This window comes from Phalacrocorax carbo, chromosome 15, assembly GCF_963921805.1.
Source record: "Phalacrocorax carbo chromosome 15, bPhaCar2.1, whole genome shotgun sequence".
Taxonomy (NCBI): Eukaryota; Metazoa; Chordata; class Aves; order Suliformes; family Phalacrocoracidae; genus Phalacrocorax; species Phalacrocorax carbo.
In genome coordinates this window covers 15,061,745-15,083,987 of record NC_087527.1, presented here as the reverse complement: position 1 = coordinate 15,083,987, position 22,243 = coordinate 15,061,745, and the positions used below count along the sequence as shown (strand labels likewise).

At 48.7% G+C, this 22,243-nt stretch overlaps 1 protein-coding gene across 21 annotated transcripts in view; it reads right to left on the bottom strand.

Annotated features, from left to right (window-relative positions):
• The window catches only part of FBRSL1 (fibrosin like 1), a 555,176-nt gene that overhangs the window by 45,566 nt on the left and 487,367 nt on the right, over positions 1-22,243 (bottom strand). For all 21 annotated transcript variants that reach the window (XM_064466507.1, XM_064466515.1, XM_064466498.1 and 18 more), the window contains one exon: positions 14,183-14,228. In XM_064466507.1, coding sequence (XP_064322577.1) covers positions 14,183-14,228 — 46 coding nt within the window. The remainder of the gene's footprint in view (positions 1-14,182; positions 14,229-22,243) is intronic.

The window sequence follows — 22,243 nt, the reverse complement described above, 5'->3', positions numbered from 1 at the left end:
CAGGAAATTAAACGTGGACTTGACTCAGATCTTGCTCCTTTCTCACATGGGTTTCTCCCACAAAGAGGGGGTGGCGGTGGGCTTGAATAGTCTCCAAATGTGACTTCCCTTTCCTCCACAAGTAATTTGTAGAGGAAAAAGGCCCCTGCAGTCTTCTACAGATATCCCACATTCTGGAGCGCTGGGCTTCTCCCTGTTTCTTTGCTTCTCCGTATCGATTTCACCTGTTCACGAGCTGCACTGAAGGTTTCGGGATGCACCTGCCCAGCCCTCCCCATGCAGAGCAGCTGGTGGTGTCTGCACGTACGTTTGGTGACACGCTATCACCCAACAGGTTTTCAGCCGCCAGTTCCCACAGCAGTGCCAGAAAGTCTATTTAGTTTGTAAGTCTACAAAACCTGGCATACACCTTGACACGGTCTGAAACACCACGGCAGTATTTACAACCCTTCCAAAGAACCACAGAAGCATTTATCACTGTATGGTCAAGCTCCACTAGTCTCGTACCAACACTGGTCTCCTGGAGAAGGAATGTGTCACAAACAAGCGCCTACCTCAAGTACCTTTCGGGTATTCAGCATGTTGTGGCTGCACTGAATTAGTTTCTGACCAGAAAAGAGAACACTTTCTTCAATCATGCTGTTGAAATGTTTTCCTTATGGCCAAACTTCAGAAATATTCACCACCCGATATTGAGCTTGGTTTTTCTAAGAGCTAAGGATCATAAAGTAGCCACGTGTTTAAACAAGAGGTCATTATCCACCAGCTCCGGGGTTCAGTGCAGGCTTCTAAGCAAAGAGCAATTTGAAAATAGAGCTGTTAAAGCACTAACAGTAATTTAGAGTAGTTTAAGTTTCTGTTTTACTGATTTTTTCAGGCTAAGATTCATAGGGCTATCAAATTAGCATCTAGCTATCTTGTTGAGGGGAGCAAAGTCAATAACCTAACAGGCCCATTTGGTTTCTCTTTACTGCTGCGATCGTGTAACTTCATCGATACGGAGACCTGAAGGCAAAGGACGCACGGACAACGCCCTGCGGCAGATGCCGAGCCCGTTCTGTGTGCCACGCAGCACGGTCCACCCCCGGCTCGAGAAACGGCAGAAGGAGCCGCTTCTACTCAAGACGCCACAATACCAAAGGTTTACTATTAACTTATTGGTTCCTGACACAATTAGAAGAAGGGAGATTTTTCAAAGGCGCAAAGTCAGCAATAGATTAAGCAAGGGTTTGACCCAAACCTTCAAAAGCCTTGTAACCACGCAGTTCACCCCACCGTAACCTGGGAGCTTTTCAGGACCAACGACAGTAGCAAGTAACAACATACGTATTTAAATAAATGTGCTCTATTAACTCTTTGCAGAGAAATCTGCTTTACTCAATACCGACCTCCTCAGTCTCTCTAGCTTCATCTACCCAACGTGGTAAGACGAGCAGCTCCTCCACACCCTTCCCTCCTCTCCCTCTCCTCCACCTCCGGACAGCACATCATTTGCAGCATCGGTTTGTGCTGCACTCAGCGCTCCACGTCGCCAGACCGGTCAAACCCGCAGATGGAAGGAAAGACGCCTTTCCATCCCCACCTCTGGAAAGACGCAGATGTGGTAGGAAAAGCCCTGCAAACTCCCCGCGTTCCCTTTGAAACCCGAGGAGAACAGATGAGCAGCACATTTGAAATTAATTACGGCAAAACCTACTGCATTGTTCTCTCCTCCCCTTCCTTCTCCCCCGACCCCCTCATCGCAGAGCTTTCACTTGAACCTCTGTGGCGTGTGTATTTTCCTAAAGTCACTGGGGCCAAAACGGTACAGCTGAGACATTCACAGAAGTCAAAGAAAGTGCAGAGCCAGGTTAGCGCACAGGGGTACAATAGTTCCTTAAGAGCGAGCGTCTCCCCCGCTGCCACCCCCCCTCCTCCCAAACCTTCCCTCTCTAATGAACCTTTGGTGTCTGTCCACAAAAAACAAACATCAATCAGGCAACAGGCTGTTCCTTTTCCCCTGTTGCTAGTCTGAAATAACAGTCATCCCCCGCTGGGCTGGGAACGCCACTTCCCTCTCCAGCACGCATACGGGATAATAAGGGGGAGGCGAAGGAGGGAGGAAAACCCGCTCCGAGGTGCCAGAATACACAGCGAGCCGTGCCTTTCGGAGCCAGAGAAAACTTGGGAACACAACAGCTTTTGATTCCCCCTGCCCCACTGGGCACGTTAATTATTTAATAGCTGGCTTGTGAATTGGTGGTGGTGGTAGGAACGGGGTGGAAGGGAAATCAGGCTTTTCCCCCCCCGCCCCCGGTCCCTCCTTGTGCTGGCAGAATAGCGTGCGCACACACACACGCGCGTGTGCGAGGCTTCAGGCACGCCTGGGAGCCTGCTCTGAGCCGTGTCCTCCCACCGCCGCTCTCACAAGACCCTCCTTGTTGGCTTGGGACCGCAGCGGCTACAGACAGCATGGGGCTGCATCTGGATCGAATGAGCTACGGGGCAGAGAAACGCACCCTGTCTGCTCGCCGCTTGGAGGCCGATATTTCTCACATATTATGACTGGGGGAAGGGCACTTCGGAGTTTATTTTGGATTTCAGCAGAGTTGGAAATGGAGCTGCAAATCAGAGATCGGCTTATGATTTGCAACCAGGGCTTTCTCTCTAGGTGTCTGAAGCAACGCTTTGGAAGGAGCGTGGGGAAAAGGAGAATGTAACTACATCTCATTTGGATGGAGAGGACTCACAGATGTTAGGAATATTTTCGATCAACAGCTTTCCTGGCACTGCTTGTGGTGGAATCCACAACCTTGACGGCTAGCTGAGTAAGAAAGCGCTGGCAAGCTCCTGCCTGCATGCAGGCGATTTGCAATGCTGCCAGTCAATATTTCAGTGAAAACAAAATTGCAGGGATCATATTAAAAGAGGGGAAAAGGAAAAATAAAACAAAACAAAACCCAGCCTTCCCTTTTAAGAGAAACTCTGATACGACCTGATGGGAAAGACCCTCCCAAATCACAACGCGCTCCTTGTTTGTTTAAAATTAACACACTGGGATGGGAGTCCTGCGGCAAGCCTGCGAAGGCAAGCCCGCCAGCAGCAACAGAAGCACGCTCAGCAAGAAGTGGCTTTACACGGGGACACCTGGGTGGCATGTTTAGTACAGGCCTGCAGGAAATGATGCAGAAAGAGGTTTATAGTTGTGTCCGTTTGGTGGAGGAAATGTATGCAGCAGGCACGGGTCCGAGCCAAAAACCTGGACCCAGTCCTCTTCAACCGTCAGGAGGAGAGGGGAAGGGATGGCAGGAAAGGAGAGCTTTTGCGGCAATATTTTCAAATTTGGGTCTGGGTGTAGCCACGCTGGCCTGTTCTAGGTTTAAAACAATGGTATTCTTGGGGCAAGACAGCAAGCAGCATAGCCCAGGCTGCGGTTCTCACTGGACCGGTCTTGCGACGACCGACACAGGCTCCCAGGGGCATCTCAGCTCCTGGTACAGCTCACACCACCATTTGGGGTATCTTTAGAGCATCTCTGAATTACTCCTGCCTCCATGGCTTGCAAAAGGCTGCTCTGTGGCTCACAGCCGCTGGAGTCAGGGGCTTTTCTGCCCTGGCCTCCGGACTAAGCTTGGCCGACAACGCTGCCACTGTCAGTGGGGAGTCCTCAGACGTCTGCTTAAGGCTGCTTTACAGCATGTACTGCTGGAATGAGATAAAGGTTCCAGAAACTGGCCTGTAACGCAAGATTATTTTGGGCCAAAAGGTACATTATGGTCCGAGAATCTGTTCGTTGATCCAATGAAAGGTGTAAAATAATCTGCTCCGCTTTCGTTATTAAACTGATTGGTACAGAATGAAATGGACGTATTCTAGTTGTTGGTTTCAGGTTTCTAGCTCAGTTTTAAAGACCGGTTCAATAATAAAAGTAATGACGATGTTCACAATTGTATAAACATTCAGCGCTCGCACTGTAGATTTCTTCCCCCGGCCATTAAGCCTGCATTAAATCAGGTTGTCTCTGCAGAGCTTGCACTGTGAACGCCTCTCACTGTGCCCAGAGAAGGCCAGCCACGTAGGAAAGCAACTGGCTGGGGACAGCTTAGCTGTTTGGAAGCCAAATCACATAGTACTGAGAAAATTAAAATGTTAGCTGCTTCATCCAACAAGGCTGGCCCTTTTCTGCCACCCTGCTTTGTGGATAGCTTCCCAGGGAGCAGGCTCTGGCTTTGCTTTTGCAGTTTAACATTTACGAGTCAATGCAGTTCGAGGTGGGGTTAGCAAACTCTGATGTTATCTTTGGCGACGCTGCCTGGTCCTACACTTCCCAAGATGTCACGAGGACCAGGACTCACGGGCCTGAAGGGACAAACTCTTCTACCGTGGGTTTCACGCCATGAGACAGGGAGCGTTCAGGAGACAGATCTCTCTCAAAACCAGATCATCAATAAATATGGAGATACAGAATAAACTAAGCAGACACCAGCAGCAGATGCAGGTTCACAGACGTCTGCTTATTACCAAACCTCACTCCAGCTGAGACTTAAATAGCCTCCTTTATGCAAAATGGGAGAGGGAGCGGAATTGAAGGAAACTGGCAATTACACAATTTTATTTCCCTCCTAGCCCATTCGCTTTTCATCAGGTGGCTCTGCGCTCGCATACGAAAGGCGCTTGTGAGCACTAAGTTAAGCACAAAGCCAGCTTGATACTTTCCTTTCACTGGGAGGAAGTCTCCGTGTGCCCTTCGGGGCGCAGCGGAAAAACACAGCGAACACATTATTTTATATTAGTTTGAAAGTATCAGGAGTGCCTGAGAAACAGGGACTTCCAGGCTGCACCGACCCTTTTTCCCCAAGGTCGCACCTCTCCCAAGCACGATGGTGCTCAGGCCCAGGCACCGGGGTCTCAGTTTAACCCCCGCACCGGGAGTTATGTGTATGGATCCATCTGCAACCACCTTCTTCCTCACCTTTGAGGAAAACCCACCAAACCCAACTCCTTCTGAAATTTCCACTCAAATTCTAGTGCCTTGACTGGCAAAGAACCCACCATCTCCCAGCGCCAGATGATGTCCATGGGCGCAACCAGGCTTTCCTGGCTCTGCCGCTCGCCTCGCTGATACCCTTTACGAATAGATCTCCAACAGGCAAAAAGTTAACGTCCATTTCATTGGAGAGAGATCTGGAAGTCTGACTATTCCCTTATGGACAAGCCTTAAAGAATTTATTAGGGATGAAACCAATATGTTTCTTCAGAAACTTAATAGGGTTCCATAAAAATTACTTCAATAACTTTTAAAATTTAATGGCGAACGAGAACCTTTCCACGGGCTTTTTGAACTGTCCGACAGAATCCCATAGCAGGGATATAATTCTGCAATAAATTTTGCAGGACGGTTAAAAAAAAAATATAGAAAGCTTTTAATTTCCTATTACCTCCTGTAAGACTTTGCCATCAATTTAAAGCAAATAAATGAACTAAAAGCACTGCAGTCACTTTCCTGTCCCAGGGATTTACAAGAAAATATTTACTGTTTGGAGAAAAACCCAGCAAACTAGAACAAGTATCCTTTTTAGAAACACAGACACGCAAACACAAACACTGTGCCAAGTCCTGCTCTCTTATACATCGGTGTAAGCCCAAAGAGACCCAGGGAAGTCAACGGAGTCGGTATGGCTTTATCTGGCTGGACCGAGCCCGGGAGCCGGGGCCAAGCGCAGAGAGCAGCGGAGATGGAAGGAAAGCCTCACGCTGCGAGTCCCCGGGGCAGCTCGGCAGCAACATTAACAGGCTCCACGGGGAACGGTGTTCAGCCCTTGTTAGCAGGAAGGATGGTCAGCGAAGCACGGAGGGGAGAGAAGTGGCGAGCACACGCGTGCACGGCTCACATGGTTATTAAAGGAGAGAACGGCAGGAACCCTGCGGGCTGAAAGCAAGCCCCGAACCTGGCCTCCATCCTCCCCTCCCATGGGGCAGGCCTGGAGAGCTACATCACTTACAGCAGGGATTTCAAGTGAAGCTGATATATATTAAAATGAAAACAAAACACCAGAAACACAGCATGAATTACTACTGCTCGCCACACAGGCTGATTGGGACAGCAGGGTCCTGCTCATCAGCCGTATCCCTGTCCCCGGAGGAAGGCTTCGGGCTCTGGGGGGAGAGGAGAGGGAGAAGCAGCAACATGCTGACAGCATCCTCTTTTCCTGAAGTCCTGCTGCTGGATGCTGGGGCCACGCTGGGACTTACAGACCCCGCCAGCCTCGCACACAAAAGAGTAACCAGATCCATTTGCAATTAAACAGCACACCCTGGTTTCATTGATCACTCCTATTGATTGCCCAGAAGGAAACACAAGCTGACCTGGGGTGAGATCCGGCCCCCCCCCCGCGCCGGCCTCCTTACCCCCCACCGCCACGTCGAATTACTTGTCGATCCTCAGGCTGCCCTGTTTTACGCGGGTGACCTGCAGCGGGCGCAGGGTTACCGTGTCTGCGGGGGTCCCTAATGGGCTGTTACGCAGCACAGGATAGCTGCCCACCGGTAACGCGCCAAACCGCCCCACCGACGCGGGAACGCGGAGCACGGGGTGAGGAGCGGCACGGAAAGGAGCATCGGAGAGCTTAGAAAATAGAGCACAAGCCTAGGCTTCGCACAGCGTGGCGCACACCTCCGGCACACGTCGGGGGGGCTGAAGAGGAAGAGGACTCTCCTTCGTGAGGAGCAAGGCTGATTTAAATGGGGACGTGGTGGCCACGGTGTACTCAGGCCCGTACTAGAGGTCCAGGCACGTGCCCTCGCCCCGCCCCACACGTCCGTATGAATCAGATTTATACCGAGCGTTAATTCGCTAAGAAACTGAAGCTTTACAAAACCTTACATGAATAAAACATGTCTCTGAGGTATTTTAAAAGCAGCATCGAGAAGACCCGATAGCTTTGTGGGGGTTGCAACTGCTGCTCTTAACGTCACCGCCCCACAGCATCCTTCTGCTGCTGAGATACAACCTGTACCAGCATCCTGCAATCAGGGACAGCCGCTGGGCTACGCAGCACCAACACTTGCCACTTGGCTTTCGCGACTCAAGAGAAGAGATAAGCAAACCATAAACAAGGAGGAAAAAGATGGTACCTTGCAACCATCCTTTAAAAGCCTGGGCAATGTAAACTACTACATGCTTTTGGAAGGAATTCTTTTTTCTTTCTTTTTTTTTAATTCTGATTTACAGTTTGATGGTCCTTTTATCTACTTTCACATGAACTAAGAAAAGCCAGAATGTGCCTACTCAATCAATATGAGTTCGTGCTGGCGCATTTGGGATATATATTGCTTTGCTTTTATAGTTTATTTTAAATAAAAAGTATAATTAAAGAAAATAAACCACCCACTTCATAACATTTATACAACGAAGACTTTATTTATTTTATTTACGTTTTGGTGGGCAAGGCACAGCATGCAGTTAGCTTTCTGCGACACTTAACAAAGCCACATTTGAAATTTAAAATCTTTAAGGAAATGAACAAATTCTGCGGAGGAAGGGCAGTCGAGCAGAGACCTCTTACATTACCCTAGGTAATCGTGCATATATATGTTTCTGCGTGCCTCTCCACTCCAAAAACATATCCACGACTTGGATGCTTTAAATCAAAAAGCAATTTCAGTCTGTAATACTCAAATAAATAATTAAACACATTTTATCTCCTACAGTATTGCTTCTATTTATTCTAATCCCACTGACAGGAATGCAGCAACATACCCCACATCCTTAAAATAACAAAACAAAAGGCAAGACACCAACCAGAAGGCCTGGAAATGTTTATAATTCAGCTTTTCAACTCTCTTGGCTGCAGCCTGAAGCTACAAAGCAAGCTCTGTGCTGGCTCACTTGAGGGAGACAAACCCTGAGGTAGCTGTGCAAGCCGCACGGCAAAGGGCGCGAGCAAATCCCGCCCGCGCGCACGAGGCAGCTCTGGCTTCGGGAGGCGTACAGCGCCCCGTTTGTGTTCAAGTTAATAAATTAACCACTTTTGCAGCCTAACTGGGTTTTACAAAGTTAAACGGACAGTGCAGTTGAGGTGAACGGTCTCTCCTACTTGCCCATCACATTTTCACAGACAGCTGCTGCGCATAGGGATGGTTATATCCTGAGCTACCAATAAATATGTGTAACAGCTAGCAGGGCAGAGAGCACAGTCCCGTTCCCAAAGAGGAGGCTGAGAGCTTCCCGGAGCCTGCAACACCAGAGAACTGCAAGACGACTGGCAGACTGCACTTACTGCACTAGTGTGTGTTTGGTTTTGTGTTGAAACGAGGCTAGCTGGCTGTGACTTGGCTGGTTATCACGGTTACCCACGCTGCTTGAAAAATCAAAGTCCTCCTCCTTCTCGGGCCGCTGTATACTTCTATGTATGCATAAGCAAGAAAGCTAAAATGTACTCATCCAGGCAGTGACAAAATTAGATAGAACTCTTCAGAAAGAGGATGCTGGGATGGGCTTACACGCTGGATTTAGCAGTAGTTCATGGTATCCGGTGTTGCCGACCCCCCACGCATTTACAAAACACAAACCAGCTTTAAAGCGAGGTTAAAACCCCTTCTTTTTGACTGCCTGCTGGCTTTGAAGCACAGAAGAATAGGAGTTCCAGGCTCTTCTCTGTAGCCAGGAAGACTAAAGTCTAGCTTAAAAAAAAATGAAATTAAAGCTTAGAGTTTGGTACAATCCTCTGAGGGCCTGGGTTTCCTGAAAAACACAGAGTATTGTATGCTTGTGATAAAATCTCGAGAGGTGTAACATGGGGAGCAGAGCAGCTGCAGAGCATCCTGAGCACTGTATAAATCCCAGCGACGCGGTTGCTACCTAAATGCATGCATTACTGATTTATTATTACAGATGCTGCTGTGGAAGTTTTTGCGTGCCTGTAATTATGGTGGACTCTTGTCCAAAGATTCAGCTGTAAATTATCATCCCCCCTCAAGTTCACCGCCTGGGCAGGTAATCACACACAAGGCAGTGACCTCATCAAAATGTAATCAGAACCTCGGGATGAAAGTGAGATCAAGAGGCGGGATGCATTTCTGCTTTTCCTGCATCTCAGAGCCCACTGAGGACCCCACGCAAGAAAATTGGGAAAATTTATATCTCCCCCGACCTCCATTCATGTAAACGCAGCTAACTGCCCGAGTGGGTGCCGTGAGGCTCGTTCTGCGTCCACGCAAACCTCCTCGCGACGGAAAGCTCTACATCCCAGCACAGGAAGGTAGAGGCTCTGAAGGAGAGGTGAACTTGATGACAGGAGATGCTGTCCCAGCTCAGACAGGGAGTCTCTGACCCTGAAAACTGGAGAGAGGGGCAGGGGGACAGGACCAGAGGCAGAGCAAAGCACACAAGCAGCGCAGCAGGCACTGGGAGACACTCCATTCCCCTGTCAGCGCTGAGCAACCATTAAGCTGCGCTGCTGCAAACCTGTGCCAGGCATGTTATTTTGAGCTCAGCTGCCTTTAGGTTGTTTTCTGCTTCACCGGGCACTCACAGGTTCCTCCTGGAGAGCTGACTTGCTGCCCTCCTGTCCTGCCCCTGTCCCGCTGCCCCTCCTTTCCCCTCTCACCCCATCTCACAGTAATAACCATCGGTTTTTAACAGCGTGTCCTACACTGGAGGTTTTGTAGTTCCAGCTTTTAAAATGATTTAGTGTGACAGTTTAGTGCTGAATTAATAAAAAAAAAAAGGAAGAGAAGAAGCAGAGAGAAAAAGGAGAGACAGTCCCCTTAAGGCAACAACATTATGGAGCAGGGATCTCAGAGGAACAAGGGTTCTTCTCTGGTTCAGATGTGCTTGTCAGGGCTCAGTCGTCTCTGAACAAGAAATCTCTCTTGCTGGCCCAAGGCACAGTTTTGTGGTCAAGAGGACAGAAAATAAAGGGAGGGAACTTCAAAGGACCATAAGCTGCATTAGCCCGCTGGGGCGGGTGGCTGTGGCGCATCCCATGGCTGACAATTACGACCTGCACACCGAGAAAGCTTGCCTCCCTCTTGTCAGAGGGATAAGACACAGGCTGTGAGCTTTAGAGCTTTGAGGATGTGTACAGTTCATGATGAAAGATAGCACTTCAAAGCCCTCCGCCTAGGAACCCAGGGAGAAGGAAGAGTAGAGGGTAAGCAATCTTTTTTTTCCTGGGGGGGGGTTTGTGTGCATATGCAGGGGAAGGATAAGACTTATTTTCAGTGTCATTTATTATTGCTATGAAAATGAAGCCTTGCACTGTTTATGGAATCTCTCATTAAAAGGATCTCTAGATAAATCACTTGATAAACATTCATTAATTAAATCTCTCAGTGCACTTGGCTGACAAGCATTAGTCTTCCATTTTGCAGGTGGGAGAAATCAAGGCATGGAGCTCGGTGAGCCCCAACCAGCCCAAGGCAGAGCTGGGTCCCGGCCAGATGCTCTGAGCCACCAACCAGCTGGATTACACTGCTCCCTCTGCGCCCGGCTTGATTTTGATCCAAAGATAGGAGCAACGTACTTGGCTTCAACAGACTTCCAAGCCCATGTCCCCTCGCTGCTGCCCAGGTCTGGCTCCTCTGTGGGCATCTCGGCCGAGGCTCTGGGGGCTCCTGGACACCCCTTTCATCTCGCAGGCGGCACCTGCACGCCCACAGCCTGCCCGGGGTTATGAACAAAGACACCTCTGCTGCTGCCCAGCGTCCACGTACCCTGCGATGGAGATCTTCCTCGTCAGGGCCCTCGGCCAACACTAAAGCCATTTGGGAAACATCTACTTTAAGAAGCCCGTTTCACCCTAACCCCAACAGTGACCCTGGGTTCAAAGGGCTGGGGACTCAGCAGGTCTCCCAGGCCGCAGCCGCGAGGTTACCGTATCAGAGAAGGCACCGCCTGTCCCTTTTTCCCTGGCATAGAGCAGGTCTGGAGCAAGGAGAGGTGGGAGAGGCTCAGCCGCCTCCAGCCAGACCCATCAGGGAAGCCCACTGCAGGAGGGAGCCAGCAGCAGGAATGCAACGCTCAAGTCCTTAAAATAGAGACTATCCTACCTCCTGACTTAAAAATATCAACCCGGAGGCAGGCAAAGGTCCTCCCAGTGACTCAGGGGGAAGGTCCCTCTCGCTGACCACGCATCTGCCCCCCATCAATCACCATCGCTCCCTCTGCCTCATCCGCCCACTTGGAGACAGCGGGACAGATCCGGCTTTCGCCTACGCCTCCCCTGACCTGCGTGGCACTTGCCCTTCAGAAAAAGCAAAGGACTGGCTGGGAGATACCTGTGAGAAAGGAGCTGCCTGAGAAAGCAAACAGACCTTTATTATTTGTTTATCGATTTATTCAGCAGGAGGATGTAACAACCGGCTCTCGGCAGCAAATGCCCTTGTAACATTGTGCTGCAGCGACAGGTTGGCTAAATAAATGCTTTTCTGCGTCAGAAAACAAAGACCTGTGAGCAAAGCAGATCAGGGATTCTCTGCTTTTACTTTTAATTATTATTTCCTTACACAGAGGATTTAATCTCCTCTTCTCCTGGAAGCTGAAAGTGCCCCCATTCAGCCTATTTCACAGCTGTGACTACCGAGGTCACCCCGGGTCAGGACACCTCTCCCCACTGCATAAAAGCCACCGGTCCCCGAAGTGGACATCTAGGCCGTGCATCTGTTGTTGCAGATGAACTGGTGTCAAAAGGAGGAGCACCGCTGCCGCCGCCCCGGCAGGGAGGGGGCGAAGACAAACGCTACCCAGAGAGTCCCAGACAAAAGACGCTGCTCCTTGGGCCTCTTGTGGCGCTGTGAAATATGGTCAAAGGTTACGTTTTACAGCTGTTCCAGCCTCAAATAAGTGAAACCCATCTATCTTAATACTTAATTGCATTGCTAAGCTGCTGATAAACTAGGATGGCATAAAACAAATACGCAGGGCCAAACGCAACCCCAGGGAAAGTTTGTGGGAACGGGGAGTCGCACCAGACGACGAATCCACTTTATTGTGTTTTAAAAGCCTGGTTACCTTCAATAAAAGCTGTAGCACGGATGCCACAGATTCGCTAGTTAGGATCCCTCCAAAAAGGCCGCAAGTGTTTACAAAAGAAGGGCATAGTGCAAATGCCCAGGGGAGAGGACGAGCACGTGCCGCGCCACGCGTGTGCCCATCAGGAGACCGTGCTGAGCTAATCCCCTCCCCGCGCAGCCACCGCGGCTCCAGGCCTGGAGGACACGGGGCCTTAAATCAACGCTCTTATCTCACAAAAGGAATTTAAGCGCGACGCTTTGAAAGTCACTTTCTCCCAGCCATATGGCATCGCGGAGCCTGGTCCTGTCGGAGCGGCGTTCATTTGCATATGCGAGAGACAAATCTGGCTCTTGCATTGCGGAACGACAACAGGGCGAGGGGTAGAATTTAGCGCTGTTTGGGTTTCTGCACAAAATCTCAACGAGGCAAATTTATCTCACCTCTCCTCACAAGTGCCAAACGCCAAGGTACCCCCAGCAGAGCTCGCCCGCGATCGCAGCCCGTGCCGACTGGCAAGGCTCCGCCGGTACGGGGCCAGGGTAAAAGAGAGAAGACCGCGATCAAAATCATCAACTGAACCCAAACCTTCCCAAAGCTGGCAACGTCTACACCCACAGTACACCAAACAGGAACAGGCTTAAGTTATAGGGATATAAACAGCAGTGAACACAAACTTCAAGACAGCGAATTCACAGCCATTCACACATTCAGCTTCCTGATAGGGAGGTATTTTGAAAACTCACGTTGCTGAGCGGCACCGTGATATGAAAAGGTGGGAGGATCTCGGGCTTCAGCACGAGGAGGAGCCAACGAAGCTGCTAACGCTTCAACATAAGCCTCTCCAGCAGAGCTCTGTGCCATGCATTTATGCAGGATGGCAAGATTTTTGTTTTGCTGAGCCAGTGCCGTATGGGCAATCTGGTTTGCCTTATCTGCGAGCCAAGGCTGAGAGAAGAGAAATGCTCGTCCCCACCACCGTTTATTTAAACTTCCCTCCTTCCCCCAGATAAAGCGGTGTACTTTCGTAAAAATATCTGCAAATGTAATAACATAATGGGCTTGTCATCGGTTTCCACATTTGGCATCGAAAACCTGCAAAGCTTGGAAAGACAGAGAATTCCTAATACTTACCGCTGCTAAAGAGCCCAGCTATAAACCGGGCCTGGATCCAGGTGATGGAGCACACAGCCACCAAAAGGCCTTTCCATGGCCAGCACCTACTCCTACACAACTGCAAATTTCTCCTTTCTTGGCCCCCTTGAAATAACGCACGAAGGTTATTTCATCACTTCTTATTAATGGGCCTCCTCTCACCTCTTTGGGGGCACTTGCACGTCCCCAGTATTCATTACGGCTCTGATCTGAGCTCAGCGCCAGGAACGCGGCGCAACAGCCACACGACCTGACAAGCCATTCAGAGCCGTGCCACCAACCTCCTCGCGCGATAAAGCGGAACCATTCCCAGCGCAACGCCTGCCATCACGGACCACGCTTTGCCCTCTCCAGGGCCGCTCCTTCAGTGTTTTCGCCCAGTATCCATCTCAGTGAGATTATCCCTGGGAACACATGAAACTAGAGTCGCCTTGTTTTACGGCTGTATTTAGAGATATGTCACTGCGCCTCCCAAGGGGAATCTGAGCCGGCGCAGTCTCTTAGCAACACCCAGAGCGTATCGCAGGTAACTCTCAATTAATAGTAATAGTGGGAGCTGCGAGCCGAAACCCTGCGACCCGCTGGGCGCCTTCCGCCTTGTTTCGGGGAACCGAGACACACAGGCACAAATGCTCTGCGCGCACCGGCAGGAGAGGGATGAGCAAGCCCTCGTACGGATCATACAGATAACAATGAAATATTGATTTGTTTAAAAGAAATGAGGATTTGGCTGTATTAGAGGGAAAATCATATCCCCTACAGTAAAGGCTGACTTCTCCTTTGTCAGTAATCCCTCTCCCTAAGACATTCGTTACAAATCTGACTGGTAGGGAAGAAGTCCCGCGCCACGCTGAGACAATGCAGCTCTAAATTTTAACTTAATCATCAAAAGCCTGTAAAGCTGATCTTTATGGCAACGTGTGTGGCAAAACTAAAGGCGCTGGCAAACACGATGTCCTGCTGTTCGCGCGATACAGATTCACAAGTCAAACCTCTTGCTCTAAGATAAGGAAAGCATTTCTTCAGACCACTTACCTTTATTTGCTGCAGGGGAGAACAGCTTCTCAGAGCCTACAGAAGCCTGAAAAAGAAAGAGAAAAAGAGGGTGAGTAATGCTAAAGGAGAATTTAGGAAGGTTGCTCACAAAAACACAGCTCTTAAGACAAGTTGGTTATCTGTAGACCTGCAATTACACATTGCACCTGGAGGGTGCAATGTTGTGCCATTAAAGAATAAGCATGCATCCTAAGAAGATGAAAGCAAAGCGTACACAAGTACTGTCCTGATCTCACCCAGCTATATCCTCCTGTCTCGTTTATTTAGGCAGCCATGCAATGCACAGCTATTTTATCCATGATTCCTCATATAAAAACAAAACCAGTGAAACTGCTATCAAGCTGAAGGAAAAAAAAAACACGAAACCAAAAACATCTCAAAGCCTCTCTCATTGAAAATAAGCTCGTTTCTTGCTGAACATGCAAAATGTAATTTGTGTACTGGAAACACAAGTTGCAACTGAACACATCCGTATGAAAGAGGGTGTTATTTAATATTATGCCAAATGATAGGTACATGCTGCTATGCACTTGGTTGAGTATGAAATAAAACGACTTCCTCTTGGAAGAAGCCCGTCTCCTTGCAAACTGGGTTGTACTATGCTGTTTGAACTCCACGGCAGTGTATGTGTGCTCCTCACAGCTCTGGGAAATAGTTAAAGAAATCCAATTAACCTAAACCTTGTAAACAGCTTCATGATAATCAGGGTCACTGGGTTACAGACAAGATGATAATGACAGACAGGGAAAAAAAGTCCATTCATTGTAAATAAAGCTTTTATGAGTTAATTTGATGGCTTCCTTCCCTCCCCCCACTGATATCAAACAGTCAACCTATTTCAGCATAAGCTTTTCCTCCTCGCTATCTGATAAAATAGCAAGTAGCTTCTAGAGAATCAAAGCTGGTCTGGGAGCGGGGAGCACGATCAACATTACTACCATCTACAAGATAGCTGAAAATATCAACGTGTTGGCACTGACTGCCGCACGATTAAACTGGGGTGAAGTACAAAGCTGAAGAGCAAAAGATATTGAAAGTGAAAAAAGGCTTTCTCCCCTGGCTCTGCTTTAAAAACAATGAATTAATTCAACACATGGCTGAACTCAGTTGATTTTCTTTTTGATTTTATTGATTTTATTCTAAGGTGCCTTGGGAGATTTGCATGATAAAGAGCACTATGAATTGTTTTACACTGTTATATATTTTACATGACGACTCAGCAGGAAAAAAACAAATAGTAAAATGCAAGAAGGTCTGCATGAGACGTAGTAAGAAGCAAGAAAGAGTGATCTATTAATGTTATTTCTAAGGAAAGTGGCACTGCAAGCACTGAATGTCTTACTTAATGCAAATGCATAAAAAAGAGAGGGAAAACAACATGAAAAATAGGTTGAGGCTGAGACACAAGAAAAAAATTCTGAATCATGTCCACGACAAAGCTGCACGTGTAGCTGTGGCATGTATGATCGTTACACAGCTCAGCAAAAGGATCCTGAAATCTTAGGGAAAATCAGTTACCTGCACGATCCCTTCACTGCATGGATTAAAGAGAGGAAGAACCAGGATTAAACAAGGTTTTGCCTAGGCTGGTTTGCAAAGAAAGTGTAACAGCGTCACACAGCAGCAACAACAAAGGTGCATAAAACGTTTCACAGCCGACTCTGAATTGACAACCCATTGTTAAAGAGTTTTTTTCACTTATAATCAACACAAACTCACCCACGGATGCAGAACACATCTGCAGGCTCTGGGAACTCACCCATACTAACAGCTTACACAAAGCCAGGACCTAGCCTCAAAGCACTCCAGAAGCACTAGGACACGTGGCAGGTGGATAAATAAGATTCCCCCATTTTACAGGCAATGAAACTTTGGCGTGGCTCGCACTAAAGCCCAAGCAGTAAATCGGCAGCTGAGCCACAAATCCTAATAAGCGCCGGTTTCCGAGCCCGCGAGAGGAGCCCGTTTGCCGGCAGCCTGCTCGGGAGAGCTGCCCTTCCCCGGGGTGCCGTCCGGAGCAAGCCGCCAGCTGCAGGACCCGCTCCGGCGGCAGCGGCCAACCCCAGCTGGGAGAAGCTTTATGCCTCGCCTGGAAAGCTGGGTCCCACCGCCACCGCTCTGTGGCAACCACCAGCTCACTCCCTCCTGCGCAGTTCAGTACCGAGGATTTAACATAGACTGGCACTGTTTAATCAGGAGCTGAAGATCTCAGTGCTACAGGTCCAGACTATATAAGAGCAATGTTTAAGGAAGTCAAGCAAGAAAATTCGCTTTTAAGACAAAGTAAAACACAGGGATTATTGCTCAGTCTTCTGATACCAGTACCTGGCACCGCCTTCAACAATCAGTCAACATTTACAGAGCAGCGTTTTCAACATCGCAGCCACAGTTTACAGACACAAACCTTCACACCTAGAGTTTACAGTAACTTTTGCTCTCACTTCTGGTGATTTCTAGCTCCAGATCTGAGCAGTTTTTGGCATGAGCACCATTCTGAAACAGTGAATGCCTGTGCTATAGGATATTCTGCAAGCTGCTGTAAAGGCAGGAGGGAAACTGCGGGAGGAAGAGCCTGAATACATCATTCAATTCCATCAGTCACCCTTTAAAGGAAGCATACAATAAAACCTATGTGTCTGAGGGAGCCCACTAATGAGTGAAAGAATCCAGCAAACCAATGCATCTGCTAAAACAAGTCCCCTCCCAAATTTTCTGCTGTTTCAAGCAAATCATTTGCATATGTTTAAGAAGGGATTTTTTTTTTAAAAGAAGCTAAATTCTTCCCTTGTGAGCAAAACCGGGCGTTTGGAGTCCTTTACGTGAAAGGGTTCAAGCCATCCCAGGAAATCCACCTATTTTGATTACAAAATGGAACTAGAAATTTCTCCCCCTGACCGCCCCCCATTGCCTTCTGCCCATCTCCATCTGAAGGACCGCCTCGGGGTCAAGGGCAGCTGGAGCAGCTCCGCGCACCCCTCAAGTCTTTCACTGCCCCCAAACTCCTTTCTGTTGCTGCACGAGGCAGAGAGGCACCGCCAGCCCGAAGCTCACAGACAAAAGACACCTCTAGCCCTGCCGTACCTTGCTGCTCAGCTCCCTCCCCCACGGAGCACCACCGCAGAGCCCAAGGCAGGCGTGTTTTCATAAAAGCTTCTGCTTGCGAAGTCCCACCCTCGCCCCTGATAACGACCTTTGCATTTTAAGCATATCTAACATCTGTCCCAAAAGCGAAGCACGGACAAACAGAGAGCAGCACACATTCCGAGGCAGCCGCACGCTGCTGAAACTTTTAAGACCCCGCACCCTTTCGATGGCACACTAAGACCCGCACCAAGCCTTGCACATCCCCCCGTCGCGGTTAATTCAACGACGTCAGCAATTTGCTGTTCCATTTTGATTTTATTTTCTACAATAGATCTAAAGGGGAGAATGTCTCCACCCAGTTCTGTGGCAGTTTGAAACCAGGCTGAATATACTGCAGAGAAAAAACAACATTTCTACCCTTTTCTGCTTTGCAAAGAGGAGTGGTGCGCCAGTCCCTCACCCTTCCTCCCGTTGAACCTAGCACATATAAACACCGATTCAATTTTCAGCGCTAAAAGCTTAGCAAAAGCAGCTTTTTCCTCAAAATGTGAGGTGGTAACCACAAAGGATGTAGCACACCCTCTCCTCTGAAGGTGAACAGTGAGGCGTCATGAAGCCCGTGCCTCATTCATCCTGGTTCCCGCCGACCCAGGGCAGCTGAAAGGTGTAAGAGCTCCTACAGATGAATAATTTAATGATTATATATAACAGAACAACATCATCTGACAGAGACAGCATTATAAACTATGTCAGGCCTCACAGTAATTACTTTTTATTTTTCCCCCTTTCTCTGTAGCCCATAAAATGGCTAACAGGGAATAAAACCGTTCCTTATCACCAACAACAGAAGCTCTGCGCGTCTCCACGCAGCCTCCGGGAGCACAGAACGCCAGATCCAAGCCCGACAGTTCAGGCACCTGATGACGAGACATTGGGAAGTTGCTCGTGAGGCCGCGGTTCTGGTTCACAAGGAGCATCACACGTGGTGTTGTGCTCTGTACAGGGCAAAAGCCAAGCATTCCCCCCAAACTGGAGCCCAGTACGGTAGGAAGAAGGTAAAGGAGGCAGTAAAATACAGTTTATGTTTTATTTCTGGATGGTTGCTTATCTTCTAGACAGCCAAGAGCCACTCTCAAGAGACTTTTCACACCGTTACTGAACTTAGCAAGCACTAAAAAGCTCTCAAGAAAACCCTTCTCCGGGAGATTTTCAAACTAGAAGTGTTGCATACGCTTAGAGGAACTTTGAGCATGAAGCACGGACGCTACCTGAAAATTTGGGCTCAATTTTCATTCTTCCCTTTGATCTGATTGCCCTACCTTCACCTACCACTCCGATGCCACTCGACCGCCTGTCTAGCAGGGAATTTCAGCACATGCCAGTATTGCCTTACTAGCTTCCAGCTGGTTCTGTAAGTCATTCATAGCAGACCCCTTCATTCAGTAATATGAGGAGAATAACTAAAACAGGAAGGTATTGTTTGGGTTGTGATTCTTCTATAGGAAATGGAAATTGATACACACGGGAAGGTGCAAGAGGAGCCTAGAAATCACACACGCACACACAAAACCAAACTAAAATTCACCCTGAAGACCAAGAAAGTATTCAATGCATTCCAGGATATAGAAGCAACCCACGGGTAACACTGCCTGCATTGTGAGGGGATGTTTCAAGGGAACCTATGGTCTTTTCAAAACCAGGATTATTTTTGGAGGGAAATCACAGCTCGATTAAGAACACAAAAGAAAAGTTAGACCTGCAAGTCAGTCATTTAATGCACCGTCACAGGGGAAAAGAGCTGTAGGAAGTACATGAGCTACCTTTTTGTGATGCCTTCTAGGAAAATCCAGCATCGTGGTACACGGCTGGCTGGGAGAGAGCACAGCCCAGCTGTGTAAGGGATTAGGCAAGAGGGAATGGGATACACACTGGACTTCTACAAACCCACACTGCATTTTGTGATTATCTCCTGAAAGCAAAGAGGCTTCACCCATCCCCTTCCCTCCCGAGACCTTCACACAGAATGTACAGCCTGGGCTTTCAGGAGGGCTCAGCACTCCGCTGCTGCCCTCGGGGCACCGACCCGACCGGAGCTACCAGGTATGGAGCATTTCCGAAAATCCATTGAGATACTTGAATGGTGACCAGCTCGTTCTGAAAAATCTAGTTCCAGCTGACGGTGAGGATCGCTTATGAAATTCTGGCTGTTGATGTCCAATGCAAATAAGGACTAATAATAAATAAATACTCCCTAAACGAGACCGAATGCCTGGCACATCTCCAGCTTTCTAGCAGCAACCCTAAAGCTTCGGTTGTGCCTTTAGCTACACCATAACGCGTCACAGTGAAACGCGTGGCACAAACACCCTGAACAGGCAACTACTTATTGGAACGGCAATGCCTTAAATGCCCCGGACTCTTCTAGCTCAATTTTGATTCAGGGCCATCTCTGGGAGGTAGCGATGGGTCTTCCACATCTTGCATGAAAGGTCACTCTTCAGAAGGCCCACTAGAAACAAAAAGCTCCTCGGACTGTACTTTCAAACAGCAAGGTACTTGTTTAGGTTCCCACCTCGCATGCATTTCGCACATGCATATTCAGTACCGCTACAGTCCTGGGAAGGGACTTCGACGATGCACTCCTCTCTTCATCGTCACTTTTTCTTCCAAGAACGCTTACTCCTCTCAGCAGTTTATATAACCGTGACTATTTTCTTGCAACAGCCCCTTTGAGAAGCTAGCACAGGCTGGGAACAGAGAATTAAATTAGGCCACAGAGAGCCTAGAAGCAGAGATCACTAGTCCCGATGCGCCACTGGATTACACTGAATTTACACGATGGCAAAGGGGAAGCAAGGCAAAGCGGATGATGACTGGAAGGCACCGAAGGAAATGCTGAACAGGCAGTTGGGTTCAGTTAGTGCAGGGCAGCGGGGAGCCAAGCCCATTGCTCCTCCGCAAGTTCAACGTTACCGTTTTGTTTTGGACCTTCTCTTTTGGCAAACAGTGATAAGCTTAAAGTAATACCATTTTGAATCCAGGGCATGCTCCTCAGCGTTTTACAACCATTTTGGGCTAGATCAGACTAGTTTAGATTAAGCAGCAATGGCAATTCTTAAAACATACGCTGCTGCGGCCGTGGGCTTATTGCACAGATGCGCCCCTTACCGTGACGAGGGGTGACCTAACGCTCCGAAAGCAGCAGGATGCCTGACCTACAGCATGTCTGCTATCAGAGCCTGGGGGCACAGCCTTGCTACCTCCTCTTCCCAGACCAGCCCTCCAGCCCCTGGAGAACAGCTATAGCCCAGAGTCTTTCCCTTCCTATTCCCTCCATTAGCCATGCTTTAGGATTCATCTTCCTCTGAGCAGTTGCTGTTTCCCCAAGGAAAAGATCAAACTCCCTCTGCTTCCCAGCTCAGCTCCAATAAATAAATAAAAAAATTTAGTAAAGGAGGAGAAAGGAGGAAGCTGGGGAGTTGCTGGGCCTCACCAAGGCTGGTCATACAACTGCAAAAGGTCCCTCGGCTGTTTGCAGAGACACTGACCAGAAAAGAAGATTTCCAGCTGTCCCTCATTAAACCCAGCCAAAATACTTGCTTAATGTTATCGTGCCTGTATGTCCTAATTTAAATTAAGGCGCACTTGGTCTGTATCTCAGTACCCTCCTCCCTCAAACCTCAGCTCCCAGACCGCTACCAAAACCTACCTTGATTCTACACTCCTGGCTATTTCCCATGCTAAGCAGCACTGATTTCCCCGTTACTACGTGTTCATACGCTCCACGTCCTGGCTTGTTCCCACCAAGCAAGTGCCAGTTATGGTTAGCAGGAAAAAAAGAGAAAGCAGAATGTGAAATAGATGTTGCTCTTCTTTTTCTCACAGCGAGTTGTTTTTAACTTCTGTGCTTATGGACAACGCCATCAACTCAGCTTCTGGGTAGCCTGGCCGATGAGGGGCCTCCGGCAGCTAGTCCTCTCCTGGCGTCACCGCAGCAGGCTGCACCTCTCACCGTAGGTCAGAGGCACCGATGTGCCCGTGTTAAGGGCAACTGATACGCACCCCGGTCAGCGCAAAGCAATTCTCCGTGATGCATCTATAAAAGGGCTTTGTGCGACCTGTTTTTAAGCATCTCAGGCAACAGATGTCTCACACTTCCTGAGAGCCGACCCCGCTCCAGAACAGCCACGCTTTTCAGCCTGGACTTCCACATTTAACATTTTTCCATTACCCAGACATTGACTGAGGCAACCACAGCCTTGATGACCGATTTACCCTTTGCTACCGAAGTAGGGGAAAACGTGCCTATGGATACGAAAGGTTGGGAACGTTGTGTAACAAACCACTATAGTAGCTTCTATCATTGTCGTTACAGCTTGAAACTACCCAGCCAGGCTGTCTGTTTGGCTGGGATACGGGTTTTTATTGCACTAAACCAAACGGAATGGAGAGTGCTCTTTGCAGAACTACCTAAAACTCCTTATAATTCAAAGGCTGCATTGTAGGAAGAGTGATGGGGGAGAGCGGGGACTGTACTGCAAATGACAGGTGGCAGACTGTTGTTTGGTACCTACCAAATTACTCTGCTGCTCCCAGGGCTGCCTTGGCATTTCATTATCCCAACTCTCTCCTGGAAGGATGCGGACATAAATTCACACCTCATGTCCTGGTTTCCGTCAAACCGAGTAAGAGTGCAAATGCTGGCACCAACTGGGAATGCCAAGCAGGGCTTGGCACGCTAGAACAAACTCTCAGCTGTGGTCTTTGCCAGCTACCTGCATTTATCATTGTAATGGCCTGCCAGACAGGACTTGGCAACCGACGGAGCAGGGCGGGAGGAGGAGGGCCAGGCTCTGCACTGCCAAGCAATTCATTCCCGTAGCTCCTGCCATCGCTGTACCAGCAGGGCAATCTTCATTTTATTTTATCTTTTAACCAATTATGTGTCACCCAAAT